Source organism: Euprymna scolopes, chromosome 7 (assembly GCF_053919585.1).
Source record: "Euprymna scolopes isolate OS-2025 chromosome 7, ASM5391958v1, whole genome shotgun sequence".
Lineage (NCBI taxonomy): Eukaryota > Metazoa > Mollusca > Cephalopoda > Sepiida > Sepiolidae > Euprymna > Euprymna scolopes.
Window position 1 is genome coordinate 136,546,963 of NC_136488.1, and position 17,326 is coordinate 136,564,288.

Below are 17,326 nucleotides of genomic sequence, written 5' to 3' on the forward strand. Positions count from 1 at the left end.
GGATATTTCGATTGAAAGAATTATTTTAAAATTATTATTAAAGATTGCCTCCATGCAAAAGAGAAAATGTCATTTTGATTGAGGATAAAAGAAAATCGTCAAAGCTGGAAAATTAATCCGTTGACCTTTGCTACACCCCAAGACATGCTGTCATCACGTGTCATCGGGGGAAACCTAAATTGCTTCAGTCGGTCTGGCATATCAAATTGACCAATCTGCTGCTGTGTGAGTCGTGGCACTTGTTGATTGGTCGATCGAGGGGGGAGATTGTACCTTTGCTCGATCACATTTAGGATAAATAGCAGTGCAGGGCTGTTTTTTCAGCAGTCAGTCGGGATAGTGTGAGTTCCCATTTGAACATCTGGCCAGTGATAATTGACTGTTTTAAGTTGAGATTGTTTATTTTTAGAAATGTTTGAAAGGAAAAAAAGAAAAAAAGAGATAAACTGACCCAAGGGAGTCTATTCTGAAACTTAAAAACAAAAGTTGTTCCTCTTCTTATGACGAGATGAACTGTTAATGAACTTTCTTTATTAATAGACTTTGCATGTAGTATAATAGTTATAATCACCAAACTTCTCTTTTTTTTTTTTTTTTTTTTTTGCTTCTGCTTCCATTTCGATGAAGAATCTAGAACAATCTATTTGACTATTTAACCAATTGTTTTTTTTAGCAGTCAGTCGGTATAGTGTGAGTTCTCATAGTCAATCAGTCAACTCTGCCGATTTAGAGAGTTAGCATCACCGAGTTCTGCACAGTCAGTCCCATCTGCAATATTTTTTTTTTTTTTTTTTTACATAGGCATCACCACATTATCAAGGCCAAGAGGCCACTAAAGGATAAGGGTTAAAGAGTGTACAGTAGAAATTGGACAATATAGTAATCATTAGTAATGAAAATTTGGTAAATTTGATAACTTATATGGAACGGCTCATCAAGAACTTATTTACGTTAGACTTGAAGACAACCATATTGTAGTCAGCTGGAAAGCAGGAAAACGGAAGACAATTCCACAGGCGTGCAGTTCTAAGAAAGAAGCTTTGTTCATGGAATCTACGTTTAGGTTTAGGCACAGATAAAGAGTGGGGGGAATTATTGATAGTGTTTACAGCTAGACGAGTGTTTCTTGTGAAAGTTTGGCGAGGGGGGATCATAGATTGAAGCTCAGTCGAACACTTTCCATGAAAATACCGATACATCAGAGACAAACTCGCAACATTTCTTCTGTGAGATAAAGGTTGCAAGGAAGAGAAAAGGACATCTCCTACGAGGCTACGAAGTCTATTTTGAACTCTATCAAGGCAGGCCAAGTCCTTTCTAGCAGCTCCTGCCCAGATGTGGCAACAGTATTCCATCCTTGGACGTACCTGGCTCTTATATAGATAGAGAATAGCATCAGCAGTGAGATATCTACCGGATCGATAGAAAGATCCCACCATTTTTCCAGCGGCCTTAGCAACAGATTTGATGTACGTGTTCCATTTGAGATCAGGAGTAATGGTCAAGCCAAGAAGCTTGTCAAAACTTGAGGCCTCCTGAAGACGAGAGCCATTCATTTCAATTGATGCCAGATGTGGATCAGAATGTTGATAATGTAAAGAGAGAAGCTTGGTTTTAGATGCATTAAAAGTAACCAGCCACTCCTTTCCCCATTGTACTACGTGCTCAAGATCAGAGGAGAGAGAATTGGAGAGAACTTAGTCGTTTACTGTCTTAGATGTGCTACCATAAATGGTAGTGTCGTCAGCATAGATGTCTACAAATGATGTAAGGATGTGATTTGGAAGATCATTAATGTACCTATTTACTATGCCTCCCCACGGGACAGAGTTAGACACCAGGGTCGTTTTTTAACGGGGAGAAAAGGTACAAAAATAAAAAATTGTTTCAGTTGTGAAGGACTGTTCCTCCACCGAAAGAGAACAAGAAATGGAAGTGCAGCATCTGAAGGACAGATACTACACTTTGATCTTGACCAAAAGAGTTGGGCCCAGGATGGACCCCTGAGGGACACCGACATTAATACTGTGAGCTTCTGATTTTTGCCCCTCAACTACTACTCTTATGAACCTATCAGAAAGAAATGATTTAATAATTGAGAAGACATTTCCAGCAATACCATAGCTAGAGATCTTATGAAGTAAACCTTTATGCCATACCCTATCAAAGGCCTTAGATATGTCAAGAGCAATTGCCCTAGAAAGGTTGCCTCCGTCGAGAGATTTGCTAATCCTATGAGATATAACTGTAAGCACATCTGCTGTAGATCTAGCAGAACGGATACCATATTGAGTGTCACTAAGAAGGTTATTTTTGTTGAGATGGTTTATTACTTCTGTATTTAACACAGATTCCAGCAACTTACTCATGACGCACAGGAGACTTATTGGCCTGTACTGAGAGGGGGATGAGCGATCACCTGAATTCTTAAATACAGGGCATACTGATGAAAATTTCCAGGGAGATGGGAAACTATTCTCCTTAAGACAACGTTTAAACAGTTTTGTAAGTATGGGCGCTAGTTCAGGTTGAAGTTTTTTGAGTACTATAATTGGAATACCGTCAGGGCCAGTTGCTTTACTGGAATCAAGTTCTACCAAGTTCTATCTTAAAGACAGCTGAAATAAGTTCCGAAGCTTGGACAGCAAAGCAGACCAGTTCCATGGAGGATGTATAAATGAGAGAACCTCCCAGAAGTATAAAGATTCATAGAACCTATCAAAATAAAAGAAAACCTGGACAAAACAACAGTGTAGAAATTGCAAACGGCAAGATATCCCCCCCCCCTGACATTGAAAAAAAAAAAAGTAAAAGGGAAACTAAGTTAAAGAGAAAGGGAAAATAGAAACAGAAAGAATAATAACGCCTGACACTGAAGTTTGTTGTCGATAACATTGGTACACACGGGAGAAGATCAAAGTGTAGTATCTGTTCTTCAGATACTACACTTCAATTTCTTGTTCTCTGTCCTGTGGGGAGGCATTATAAATAGGAACTATAAACTGATTTGAACTATTGAAATTGCTGTTAAAAACATGTTTGAAATTCAAACCACGGATTACGTCCTTTGTTACAATAGCTAATGTGGCTTCTGTTTGCTTTGTTTTCTTCTTCTTTCTCCTCTTGCCGTGAATGATACCATATCAACCCACTGAGTAAACTTTCTTTCTTTTGACAACAACGTTGCCGCGAGCACAGGACGAGGACGGTCCATTTAGAGTTGCCGGGTACATACAGCAACTTCTGTTTTTTTTTCGATGTAGAGTCTAATCAGGGAAATGTTTTGTTTTTGTTTGTTTGTTTGTTTGTTTGTTTGTTTGTGTGTGTGTGTGTGTGTGTGTGTGTGTGTGTGTGTGTGTGTGTGTGTGCGCGCGCGCGCGCATAGCCATACAGCCAAATGCTTGTCATAATATTAGAACTTTCTTGTAACCGCTAGTCGTAGTTTTGCAACGATTACTATCGGTTACAAAGAGAAAGAGATAGTATTAATATTAAAATATTAAAAAAAAAAAAAAAATGCGTTATATCAGAGAGAAAATAAAGAAATAACACTCACTGCTGGAAACTGTGACACTGGTCTGCCCCCTTAACTCGTACGTAAAACTGTTATTGTTCACTGGACGCCAGACTTGCATTTTCACGGTACCAGCATTCTTGACATAGAGCTCCCACTTTGAGATGTGGCCGCAACATTCAATCGTGTACATTGGGTCAATAACCAAATAACTTTGTCCTAAAACAAGTAAAAACATCCATTTACAAAAGAACGGGGGTTACATATTACTAGGGCTATGACAACAGCATATTCTTTTCATTGTTTTGGCTCCCGAGTATATATCCGACACAGACAGAATCAACTGAGAACCACATAACTCTATATAAAGGTGCTGGATATAACCTTAAATTATATCCGATGGTGAGGCCCCAGCTTCCGGGCTCTGGGGAGTGTGGAGCCACCCTTTAATTGCAATTGCTCCCAGGTCCACTCTAACCCGGACTGGTAGTACCTGTTAGGGTTCCAACTGTGGGTTAAATAGAAACCGACTTAAAAAAAACAACAACAACAAATATACTCTATTAAAAAATTGTTCTTCAAAATCACTGGATTCGGCATTAAATAACCTGAAATGGGTTGATATGCCGTAAAACAAAAACAACCAACCAACTCTATATAAAAACATATAAATATCAATGGATATATACCTGAGAATTAAAACAAGGAAAAGAATATGCTGTTGTCATAGCCCTTACTTAGCGTAAGTAAAGCTAACGTGATGGGTGCGCAAGAAGTATAAAACAATGGAGACGGATGAGAACTCAGATGTGGAGAAAATATATTTTGATGGCAAAGTTTTTAATATTGGATCACAGGGTGGAGTAGGTGCTGATGTCATTACGAAAGTTGGGAGTTGTTGGAGTAAGTTCAAACAGCTTCTGTCATTACTAGGACTGTGACAACAGCATATTCTTTTCATTGTTTTGACTCTCGAGCATATATCCGACACAGTAAGACACAGTCAATCAACCGAGAACCACATCAGTTTATATAAAAACATATAAGATATTAACGGATATATAGTCAAGAGTCAAAACAATGAAAAGAATATTCTGTTGTCACAGCCCTAGTCATTACTAACCAGCAGAGCATTACCATTGTCGACCAAAGAAAGAGCCTGTCAAGCATTTGCATGCAGTGTGGTGGTGCATAGAAGTGCAACTTGGCCAGTAAGGGTGGAGGATATGCGTTGCATGGAGAGAAATGATATGAGAATGGTATGATAGATGTGTAGTGTGAGACTTGATGGTACAGCACAATCATGTTGCCACACTGGTTCTTACCAGATCACTGAAGTTAAGCAACGTTGAGCCTGGCCAGTAACAAAATAAACAAATTCCTGATGGACCACCCCCTTAAGTAAGACACTTTATCAAATCTCCAATACTAACGATTATTAAGACACTGTCCCATTGATTACTGTACATGCACTAACCCTTATTCCCGAGTGGCTTCAAGGCTATGGTGGTGGTTTGACCTGATGATATCAGAAACAAATTAAATTGGATAGTATATGGGGATGCGCGTAGAACAAATTTTTATGATATAGTCACATTGAAAGAATAGGCGAGAATTTTTGGGGATTAGTAGATGTAGAACAGTTGAACTAGCAAGGTCAATCAGGTGAATAATAACCACGGAGGAAATGATAATGATGGGGTTTTGAGAGAAAAAGAGATCAACAAAGACTTGGCCAGGTGTAAGTTAGTTTGCAATTTCTAAAAGCGATGGCAGCACGTAAAATGGACGTCATGATAAGTCGGTCATAGCTCATCTGATACATGGTGTAGTGGAGCTGATACAAATGATGAATTAATCATTGTCCATGGTCATAATTGCTGTCCATGGTCATAATTGTTGTCCATGGTCATAATTGCTGTCCATGGTCATAATTGCTGTCCATGGTCATAATTGCTGTCCATGGTCATAATTGTTGCCCATGGTCATAATTGCTGTCCATGGTCATAATTGCTGTCCATGGTCATAATTGATGCCCATGGTCATAATTGCTGTCCATGGTCATAATTGCTGTCCATGGTCATAATTGTTGTCCATGGTCATAATTGTTGTCCATGGTCATAATTGCTGTCCATGGTCATAATCACTGTCCATGGTCATAATTGCTGTCCATGGTCATAATCACTGTCCATGGTCATAATCATTGTCCATGGTCATAATTGCTTTCCATGGTCATAATTGTTGTCCATGGTCATAATTGCTGTCCATGGTCATAATCACTGTCCATGGTCATAATTGCTGTCCATGGTCATAATCACTGTCCATGGTCATAATTGCTGTCCATGGTCATAATTGCTGTCCATGGTCATAATTGTTGTCCATGGTCATAATTGCTGTCCATGGTCATAATCACTGTCCATGGTCATAATTGCTGTCCATGGTCATAATCACTGTCCATGGTCATAATCACTGTCCATGGTCATAATTGCTGTCCATGGTCATAATTGTTGTCCATGGTCATAATTGCTGTCCATGGTCATAATCACTGTCCATGGTCATAATTGCTGTCCATGGTCATAATCACTGTCCATGGTCATAATCACTGTCCATGGTCATAATTGCTGTCCATGGTCATAATTGCTGTCCATGGTCATAATCACTGTCCATGGTCATAATTGCTGTCCATGGTCATAATTGCTGTCCATGGTCATAATTGCTGTCCATGGTCATAATCACTGTCCATGGTCATAATTGCTGTCCATGGTCATAATCACTGTCCATGGTCATAATTGCTGCCCATGGTCATAATTGTTGTCCATGGTCATAATTGCTGTCCATGGTCATAATCACTGTCCATGGTCATAATTGCTGTCCATGGTCATAATCACTGTCCATGGTCATAATTGTTGTCCATGGTCATAATTGCTGTCCATGGTCATAATTGCTGTCCATGGTCATAATTGTTGTCCATGGTCATAATCGCTGTCCATGGTCATAATCACTGTCCATGGTCATAATTGCTGTCCATGGTCATAATCACTGTCCATGGTCATAATCACTGTCCATGGTCATAATTGCTGTCCATGGTCATAATTGTTGTCCATGGTCATAATTGCTGTCCATGGTCATAATCACTGTCCATGGTCATAATTGCTGTCCATGGTCATAATCACTGTCCATGGTCATAATTGCTGTCCATGGTCATAATTGCTGTCCATGGTCATAATCACTGTCCATGGTCATAATTGCTGTCCATGGTCATAATCACTGTCCATGGTCATAATTGCTGTCCATGGTCATAATCACTGTCCATGGTCATAATTGCTGCCCATGGTCATAATTGTTGTCCATGGTCATAATTGCTGTCCATGGTCATAATCACTGTCCATGGTCATAATTGCTGTCCATGGTCATAATCACTGTCCATGGTCATAATTGTTGTCCATGGTCATAATTGCTGTCCATGGTCATAATCACTGTCCATGGTCATAATTGCTGTCCATGGTCATAATCACTGTCCATGGTCATAATTGCTGTCCATGGTCATAATTGCTGTCCATGGTCATAATCACTGTCCATGGTCATAATCACTGTCCATGGTCATAATTGCTGTCCATGGTCATAATTGCTGTCCATGGTCATAATCACTGTCCATGGTCATAATTGCTGTCCATGCCAGTTTAAATGCCATCAACTTCTGTGCTGCGTCTGTGGTCAAAATGGAACAAACAAACAGGATAACAAAGTGAATCGTGTCCTGCAATGCAAATGGTCTGCTTTACTTTACTGATTAATTAATGAAATTTTGGACTCGATATTTAACCTCCTATAAATCTTCTTTTTTTTTGTGTGTGTATTAATATTGATATTAAAAACACTTTTTTTCTATTTATTTAAAACTAGCAGGGATGCGTGGCATTGCCCGGGCGTGTGGAGGTGGTGTAGTCAGGAACCCGAGGTGGGGGTGTGATAAAAAAGTGGTAGTAGCGGGAGGAGGGTGCAGAGAGGTGTTAAAACAAAATAAAAAAAAAGTAGGCAGGTTCGAACCCGTAAGGCGAAGGAGAAAAAGAAGGCTAAAAAAAAAAAAAGTGACGTCTTAGCCAATGTCTCGATCACGCGACCGGCAGTCCTGAGCATCGAAATTAAGCATAGTCAATTCAATCAAGACAATGACTTTGCGAAAATGTCGACGCAAAAAAACAACCCCTCTTTTTGAGAGTGAAGAAATTAATGTTTTGGGCCAATTTTTCAATATTTGTAGGCTGAAGGATCGAACTTCGAAACGATATCGGTCTGGTCAGGTTGCAACGCATCTGTTGAAAGTTTTTGGCAGACATACAAACATACATACATACATACATTCACACAAACAGATAGCTGAGATTTATATAATAGAAGAAAATACAACTTTGTTATATATGGGTTGTGGAATTGCATTCATCTGCAAAAGATCTAGCTAATTTGCATATTCTTTTAAAAATTCATTTTAATTAATTCCTTTTCAGTTTTTTTGGTTTTCTTATGGGATGATCATCTTTAGTTAACTAGTACGTGTAATTATATTCATGTAGATATTCTACATGATTTATACTTGTGTAATATTTGCGTAAAAAGGTTATAGTTAACACAAACCTCTTTCTAGATATATTTATGTATGAGTATATATATTTATATAAAAAAATTTTCCTACCAAACTCCTCTGTCAGTTTTTGGTCTACAGACATGAAACTTAATATACAGGGTATTCAAACTCATGCAAAACTTTACATTTTGGTTTTAGCTAAGGAAAATCGATACAAAAGTGTGAAAATTCAAAAAATGAAATTTACCAGGTGAATGTCAAACAACAGCATTACGAATATGCATGCATAACGTAATAGCTATTGGTTGATGTTTTAATTTTTAGCCTTGCAGAAAACATGTCTTCATAGCTCAGGCATTAATGTCAAAGGAAAAAATAAATTGATAGCTAAACGTTTTGGTTTCAATTCTCAGTGGTAGTGCATGAGTTATTTTTTTTTTTTAAACTTTTTAAATCATTACTATATATTGGGTCCAATATTATATAATAATAATTCTGAAACCTGCATTAATCAAAATATTATATTTAAGCGTATTTTATGACCGGGCAATGCCGGGCAGCCTGCTTGTAAATAGGTATATTCAGTAGCATACAAACGTATACGCAGTTGATGGGTGGGGGGAATCCAATCATATCAAAACTTTATAGTATTTCTCAGTACTAGAACTTATGACTTTGATTCTCTGGGGGCACGCAATCAAGAAGCTGAACACAAATATGTCACTATGCATCTGCACGTCACTGGATATATTTAGTCTACTTAGTTATATAAGGTGTTTTCTTTCAGAGATGGCGACCTTTAAAATTGACAACTCTATTTTCTTTAATTGCAGATTTGGCAACTATCGGTTATTTTGAGCTCAGTTTGATTTGGAAATCCATCATAAAAAGACTGACATCCGAGCAGCATTTGCAAATGATATAATCGATTTACTGAGAGAAACATTTGATTAACAAATAATTTAATGAAATGGACCTGTCAACTGGCCACCACATTCATGCAATGTAACTCCATTAGATTATTTTCTTTGGGTATATGTAAAGTCTTATGTCTATGCTGATAAACAAGACACAATAGACAATGTAGAAGACAACATTCAATGTGTTTTTGCCGAAATACAGCCTGATTTCATGCATAGAGCTTGTGAAAATTGAAACTAGAATACGCCGTATATGCGCAAGTCATTGAGCCATATGCCCAAAATTGTGTTTAAATTATAAATTCCAAAAATTAATCTTTGGAATAAATCACATATTTATATAAAAATATATTTTCTGTGATTTATTTTGATTTAAAGTTTGCAGTCTCTAAAAGAAACATATATTTCAGAAAGGGATACGAGGTGCCTTAAATAAGTTTGCAGACTTTTTTGCATGGGCATTTTTATAGATAATACACACATGAAACTCTAGTTCCCTTTGAAGTAATCTCCTCCGGCTGCAATGCACTTTATGTACCGTACCTACAACTTCTGGAAGGCCCCATGGAAGTCCTCTTGTGTGAGCGTATCAATGACCCTCGTCACAGCCTCTTTCATCTCTTCAATTGTCTGATAACGACCGTCTCTAAGGTTTTCCTTGAGCTTAGGGAATCAACAAAAGTCACAGGGAGCAAAGTCTGGACTATAGGGAGGGTAAGGAACTGTCTTGATGTCCATCTTGGTCAAATAGCTTGCGACAACGATGAAGTTGTGTACTACACCCTCGGGACAAACGTCACGCAAATCTTCCGCATCTTCAGTTTCTCACAAATAATTGTGTGTACAGTTCCCACACTGACATCAAACTGTGTACTTATTCTTTATAGACACACAACGGTCCTTGTCCATGAAATTCTTTATTTGGCCAATCAACTCTGTTGTTCTGACTGCCTTACTCCTCTTACACCTCTTATCATCTTTCACAAACTCCCTGCTTTCCTTGAATCTCTTATGTCACTCAAAAACTGATGCTTGATTCATGCAAGATGGTCCAAAAGCAGTCTGAAGCATTCCATACGTTTCTGTGCCATTTTTTAAAGATTAAAACAGAATTTGATTGCATATAGTTCTTCTAAAGTGTCCTCACGTCCAGATTGCATTTCTGAAATTCACCAGCTGTGACAATCAGGATTTAGTAGGATGTATTCCAATTCCTGCTGGAGCTGTTCATTTGAACCTGAAATCATAAAAATTGGTCAGTCATCTCATAAGATGCATAGCAATAATATACGAAATTTTCAAGAGTCTACGATAATTTTAAATGTCTGTACAAGAATATCTGGAAACTTATTTAAGGCACCTCTTTTTTTATTTAGGGCACATCTTTTTGAAAATACTGAATGGCCTTGGTTATTAATTGAGTAATACAATCTAGTAAGTCGCCTTAATAAACAGTTGTTTGTAGTTGGCACAACTGAGATTTTATAAACATCTGTCAATTTGAGTCGAGGTAGAGATTGCTGTCACTGCCATGTTTTTTTTGTTTTTTTTACAAAGGAGTCACCACTTATTAAGGCCTTGGAGCTACTCGAGGATAAGGAGTAATGAGTGTACAGTCAAAGGGAACATGTCATAGTAATCGTTAGTGGTGGAAATTTGGTAAATTGGATTACTTAAGGGGATGAGTCATCAAGAATTTGCTCATGTTGGACTTGAAAACAACCATATTGTAGTCAGTTGGAAAGCATGTGTACAGCATAATCACGTTGACACACCGATTCCATCAGATCACAGAAGTTAAGAAATGCTGAGCCTGGTTATTACTAAAATGGGTGACCAATTTGGGAATTCCAGACGCTGTATGTAGGAGGACGTCAACATCTTCCTGCAAGAGTTGCAAAAAACCTAACATCGTCATCTCCCCTAACGGGGATATACATGCGACTGGGGATCGCTTGTGAATTTCATACTCCCATGAAACTTCCTTCTTTGGAGGAAGCCAGTTAAACCCGAGTAGGGTGAGTGCTCAATGGCACACACAGCTGGAAACCAGGAAAATTGGAACAGAGTTCCACAAGCGTGCAGTTCTAAGAAAGAAGCTTTGTGGTGGGGTGGGGGATTATTGTTAAACTATACTTTTCTCCATTTAAGCATAGGGAAAGTCGAGTATAAGACCTCTAAATATGAAAAGTTGGGGTTCCCCAAAAGAGTTCATTATGATTGTGTCACATTAATATAGATACAATAGATAGATAAGATGGGATTATTCAAAGAGTTGATTGTACGAAAAATACTTACTATGGTACGATAAAACTGATTTGAATCCAAATGAAATGAAAAATTAAACTCAATAAAAATGATTGTTCAAAATTATTTATTTTTACTCATTTTTACCCCAAACAACGTAAGGGGCTACTATTTGGGATTGTTTCTGACAGGAGACTGTGGGGAGTTGAGCAGCTAGGTGTCTGTTCACAGTACACTAAAACTCTTGCAAGTTAGTTCAATCGGGGAAGCAAGAAACAGGAAAGGAATTCCAAAGTCTAGCAGTCTGAGAGAAGAAACTATGAGAGTACAAGTCTTTGCAACATCAAGGGACCACAACAGTGAAGGGTTTAGATTTTGCTGCTTATTGGGTTAGGGTTAGTCGGGAGCATGTACATCAAAAGGGCACAAGTGCTATGAGTTCATCCAAACACATTCCATTAAAATACTTGCTTGTATAACAGGCACAGGGATTCAACATTGTGATGATGGGACAGAAGTTGGTGCTTTGCCGATAGTGCCGGACCTAATAGATTTGAGACTCTTTTTTTGGACTCTGTCTATGAATGAGAAACTAGTGGTAGATGAACCAGCCTAGATGTGGCAACAACACTCCATGCAGAGGTGACTTGTGGCTTTGTAAAGATATAGCATGCCCTCTGGTGTGAAAAATGAAGAGTTAAAAGTTTACCTTTAATATGATCTGCTTTCTGTGCATTCTTGACAGGAGTTTTCTCCCCTTTGAAAAGGTATTGCCATTTAGAGGTTTCGCCACAGATTATTCCACCTGTAAAAATATGAATTAAAAAAAAAAAATAACCATTAGTCAATTGCGTAGACATTTACTTGCTGCGCCCACCTCAGCAAGATGTGACATAAGATCAGAAAGTGGGAATGCCCAACCAGCGTCCCCAAAGGAGGAGCACTTTTGCCTAGCAAAAAATTGCCTGGACATCCCCATCGGCATTCCCCAGCAGAAGCATCTCAGGCAATAAGCAGTAAACTTGCACCATCTGAAAGCCGGGTGGTAAGGCCTGGGAGGGTGGACCTCTTAGTTAATACCCAGGTGGCATACTTCAGTTGGACATGTACTGGGACAGTTCCTGGCCCACACCTGTCAGGCTGATTGTCCAGAATGGATTCTTGACTGGTACTTTCTACCCAGTGTCAAAGCAATCGAGGCAGCAAGGACACTCATCCTCTATAATTAGAGGGTACCATTAGTCAGTTGCATATGTTAACACTTAGTTTGCTTATCCCTGTTTCATTTTTATTTTAAAAAATCCAATCATTTGAGGCCCCTAGCGTCAATCTGTGGCTTTTAGTTTTAGAGGAGATAGAGTTTGAAAATATGGAGACAGATAGACAGACAGACAGACATATAGTCGTTTATATATTAGATTTTATAAATTATATTAATATATCAAATAATATTATTAATATTAAACTATAATACAGAATATCCGAAAACGAAGGAAATCGTTTGGAATGCTTGGTTTTATTTGGATTCTTTATATTTTAGCCTAGATGGACGCCCGGTGTTGCCCGGTCATAAAATACACTTAAATATGATATTGTAATTTATGCAGATTTTGAATTTATCATAATTATAGAGCCAATTCTCTATTGATTATTATATTGTACCCAATATATAGTAGTGATTTCAAAAGTAAAAAAAAAAAATATACATGACTTGGCAGCCATCGGTTGACTTGAAACAAAAAAAGCATTTAGCGCTCCAGCCACATTTCCTACTGTTTGAGCTAATCTGATAGACAGATAAGAAAGTTTTAAAATTAAACCACTTTTAACTATAATTAGTTGTACGCATGCGCAAACTATTACAAATATGTTGGCAAATATGCTAAATGTTCATTTCAACTTACCGACATATTTGAACTAGCTTGTGTTTATTTCTCTACGCATTATTTATCCATTCAAAGATTTTGCTCATTATAAACCATCCATGGTGTATGATCAGGGACGTGCAGGGGGGGGGGAGGTCCAAGCACCTGCCTCTTTTACTCCTGTTTTAAAAGTGCCCTTTTCAGAGGAATGCATTATAGGACTGTGCCCCACTTTTACTATATTTTTGCCGTTTTTTTTTGTTTTTTTTTACTTGAGCACCTGCCCTGGGAAAGTTCTCCACATGTCACTGTATATGATTACTATTTCCTGTTAATTTCAGTGCTATGTCATCACTATTTTAAGAGTTTAGTGGTTAAATATTTACACACAAACAGACAGGCACACATATATCTACTGATTTATTTATATAGATATATAAATTGTAACTTTATACAGAATGTCCAAAAAACTCACTGAATGGTTTTGAACTTAAATAGATTCTTTATTTTTGATATCTTTCTGTAATTTTAATACAATCTAAGACATTAAGAAATTTTTTCTTTTAAATGCAAAATTTAAATAATCTTTATTTATGAAAAATAATGTCTTTTAAATGTTGCCAATTTTTTCAGCTTCACATATTTGTGCCCGGGTTTGATTACTGTACACATAGATTCAAAAAAGTTGTCAAAAAACAAATATATAACAAATAAATGTTATTAAAGGCAAGATAAGTTACTTTTCTACCTAACTGGATAATTTTTCATGTTTTTATTTGATGTAACATGTTTATTGAGATCGAAAAACATACTGTGTTTACCGATGTATTGGAAAATTCAAAATGGCGCCCGACTCTCTCGTTAACACGGTAAGTTTGGGAAAAAGTGCTATAAATATAAAACTAGACAAAATACTGTTAGAAACTCGCTCAATATATGTTACCGTGACCTAGGTTGATATATATTCGGTGGGTTTTTAATAGTATTTTGTCTAGTTTATTATTTATAACACCTTTTCCCAAACTTACAGTGTTAAAAAGAGTCGGGCGCCATCTTGAATTTTCCAATACATCGGTAAACACTGTATGTTTTTGGGGCTGAATAAACATGTTACATTGACTAAAAACACAAAAATTATATCCAGTTTGGTAGAAAAGTAACTTATCTTGTCTTTGATAACATTTATTTGTGATATATTTGTTTTTTGACAACTTTTTTGAATCTATGTGTACAGTAATACAAACCCTTGTGCCCTTTCCAAAACATTATTCATGACAGATTGCAGAATCTCTGGATTGCAATTTAACTCCCTTATTCGTTCCTGATGTTTTTTTTTTTCAATTTTTGCAGGGTTTGGAGTTTGACGTTTCTAGGTCTGCCAACTCCTGGAATGAAATAAGGGAGTTAAATCGCAATCCAGAGATTCTGCAATCTGCCATAAATAATGTTTTGGAAAGAGCACAAATATGTGAAGCTGAAAATGGGCAACATTTAAAAGACATTATTTTTAATTAATAAAGATTGTTTAAATTTTGCATTATTTTTAAACAATTTCCGAATGTCTTAATCAGATCATGTTAAAATTACAGAAAGATATAAAAAATAAACAATCCATTTAAGTTCAAAATCTTTAGTGACTTTTTCGACACCTTGCATATTATTTATAACAAAGGCTATGACAACGGCATATTCTTTTCATTGTTTTGACTCTCGAGTATATATCCGACACAGTCAGACACAGTTAATCAACCGAGAACCACATCACTCTCTATAAATGTTAAGCTTTGAGACATTTGTGTTGAACAAAGATGACTGCTTAGTTCAGATCAGTAACCAAGATGGCGACCAAGAATCACATGCGGTCCGTCGCGTAGTTAACCTCTTAAGTTCTGAGATATTATGTTGAACAAAGATGGCGGCGTAGTTCAGATCAGTAACCAAGATGGCGGTATAGTTCAGATCAGTAACCAAGATGGCGGCGAAGAATTAAATGCGGTCCGTGACGTAGCAAATGGCGAACTGATTGAATCCAAAATTCGACGATTTTTATAATAATTTGGCGACGTTTTGATTGGTTGTTTAGCACAGCCGTTGGTTATAAAGATGATTGGCGAATCCATTCGTCTCATACCCCCATTAGAACTCTGATGGGGAAGGTCTCCTAGCGGCTTCGGCTGCAGGGAGACAGGGTAGTATAAGTCAAGGATTCATCACTTGACACTCCGCCCAAAAGGTGAGGGGCCGGGAACCGGCCCAGCACCTGTTGGACTGAGGTACGCCGCCTGGGTAATACCTAGGAGGTCCACCCTCCCAGGCCTTGCCACTGGGCTTTCCGATGGGGCAAGTTTATTGCTTGCTGCCTGAGGCGCCCCGACCGGGGAATGCCAACGGGGTTACTCAGGCAATTTTTAAAATTGCAGAAGTGCCCCTCCTTTAGGGGAGCCTGCGGGGTTCCCACTTTCCGGCCTTGTGCCACATAATGCTGATGTTGGCAGCATTTAAATATATACCCCCATTAGAAGTCAAAAACTTTTTACAATAAAATCATATAAGATATCAAGGGATACACACTCGAGAGTCAAAACAATGAAAAGAATATGCTGTTGTCCAAGCCCTATTAATAACTAATGGTTCCCATAGTGTATTACATTCTATACTAGGTCTACTTAGTAGGTGATCGTTACCTAGCATATAAGCTGCTTGTTTGAGCCGTCTTACTCTCCACCGTTCTTCTTTGTCTATCATTTTTTTTTTTACTCTGTCTCAAAATGGTAGATGGTTTGCCTTTTTCGTCCATCTTTAAAGTTGGATAATTTGTACATGATGGGAAACCGTTCCGTGACGGGTAGGATCGTCGCAAATAAATAAAAAAAAGAAAGAATGTTGTTTCTTTCTGAAGTGATTTTAACCGTTCAGAAATCCGTTGTAACTTGTCGTTGATTTTGTTTGCTTTCATCGACTATCACGCTGAGATAATCAATTTTGAAAACATGGCTTTTCTATAGAAGAAATAACAAAGCTGCTGGTAACAATGGACGCTGCTGACTAATAAAAAAAAAATAAAAATAAAAATGACAAAAAAAAATTCTCTTTGGCCATTAAACGCAGTGGTATTAATGTCAATAGAAATTACCAGAAACAGCTATTAACCTGGTTATTGATTGTCCCCCCCCCCTTTGTTTTATTTGTAATATGTTAGGTAACCGAAGTTAAGCAACGTTGAGCCTCGTTAGTACCAGGTAGGTGACCATTTGGGAATTCTAAGCGCTGTATGTGCTCTCCGCTTATCTCGGCATTTGTTTTGTCCTGTACACACTTCACGTGCCACTGGTATCTAACAATGTCGACTCAGGAGTAGGTGTATCAGAATTTTTGTCGACTCAGGGGAGGTGTGGTTGGAGATTGCGCACCCCCTGCTGTGATAATCCTTGTGGTAAGTAACCGATACTTGCTTGATATCGGTTATTACCATAGTGAGGTTGTAGGATGGACGGAGATTGACGAGAGAGAGAGAAAACGAACGAGGAAGATCGTGCTCGGTGGATATCAGACTGACCACCACCCCGGATGTCGCCAGGGGCCGTAACTCCTGTGACACCTGCGGTGGTCTCCCTTTATTTGGTAAAGACATTACACCTGCCACAAAAAATTTCACGTGCAGGCTGCAGGCACCCCTTCGTGGGTATCCATAGTGTGTCACAGATAGAAGGAGCCTGAAATTTTGTTTTATTTATTTTTTATTTGTTTTTTTTTTTTAATTCTGAGTTTTCTTTAAATAGGTAAACAGAAAAAAAATTTATCTTAAAACAAACGTCGATGAAAACTATTTCGTTTACTTTTTGGAATATCTGACTTTTCCATGTGATAACATTAAACGAACTAGCTCTGTCATTTCTTTGTCAGGAATTAAGCTCCCTGGAATCTTGCATCCGAGGTCAGTTTGACCATCCAATCTGTGTCCAGATTCTGATTTCTTTTATTGTATTTATTTGCTTCCCCACCAAAGCAAATTAGGCACAAGGCCGTTTTTAATGTGGGGTAAAAACCAGCTCCCCTAAAAGTAGGCAAAAAGAGGCACTCAGGTTACCAAAAATAATAATTGTCCCAGTATAGAGGGTTTCTCCTCCATTGACTGGTACAAATTATCTTAAGTGCAGCATCTGCAGAACAGATGGTATTTATTTGCTCCCCCACCGAG

General features: G+C 37.9%; 1 protein-coding gene across 1 annotated transcript in view; it reads right to left on the reverse strand.

Annotated features, from left to right (window-relative positions):
- LOC145279986 (protocadherin Fat 4-like) overlaps window positions 1-15,997 on the reverse strand; it is a 140,143-nt gene extending 124,146 nt beyond the window's left edge. Inside the window, exons 1-3 of the mRNA XM_080131583.1 lie at window positions 15,813-15,997; window positions 11,973-12,068; window positions 3,557-3,733 (exon numbers count right to left, since the gene is read on the reverse strand). Coding sequence (XP_079987709.1) covers window positions 3,557-3,733; window positions 11,973-12,068; window positions 15,813-15,873 — 334 coding nt within the window. The 5' untranslated portion in view covers window positions 15,874-15,997. The remainder of the gene's footprint in view (window positions 1-3,556; window positions 3,734-11,972; window positions 12,069-15,812) is intronic.
- Window positions 15,998-17,326: the final 1,329 nt, after the last annotated feature.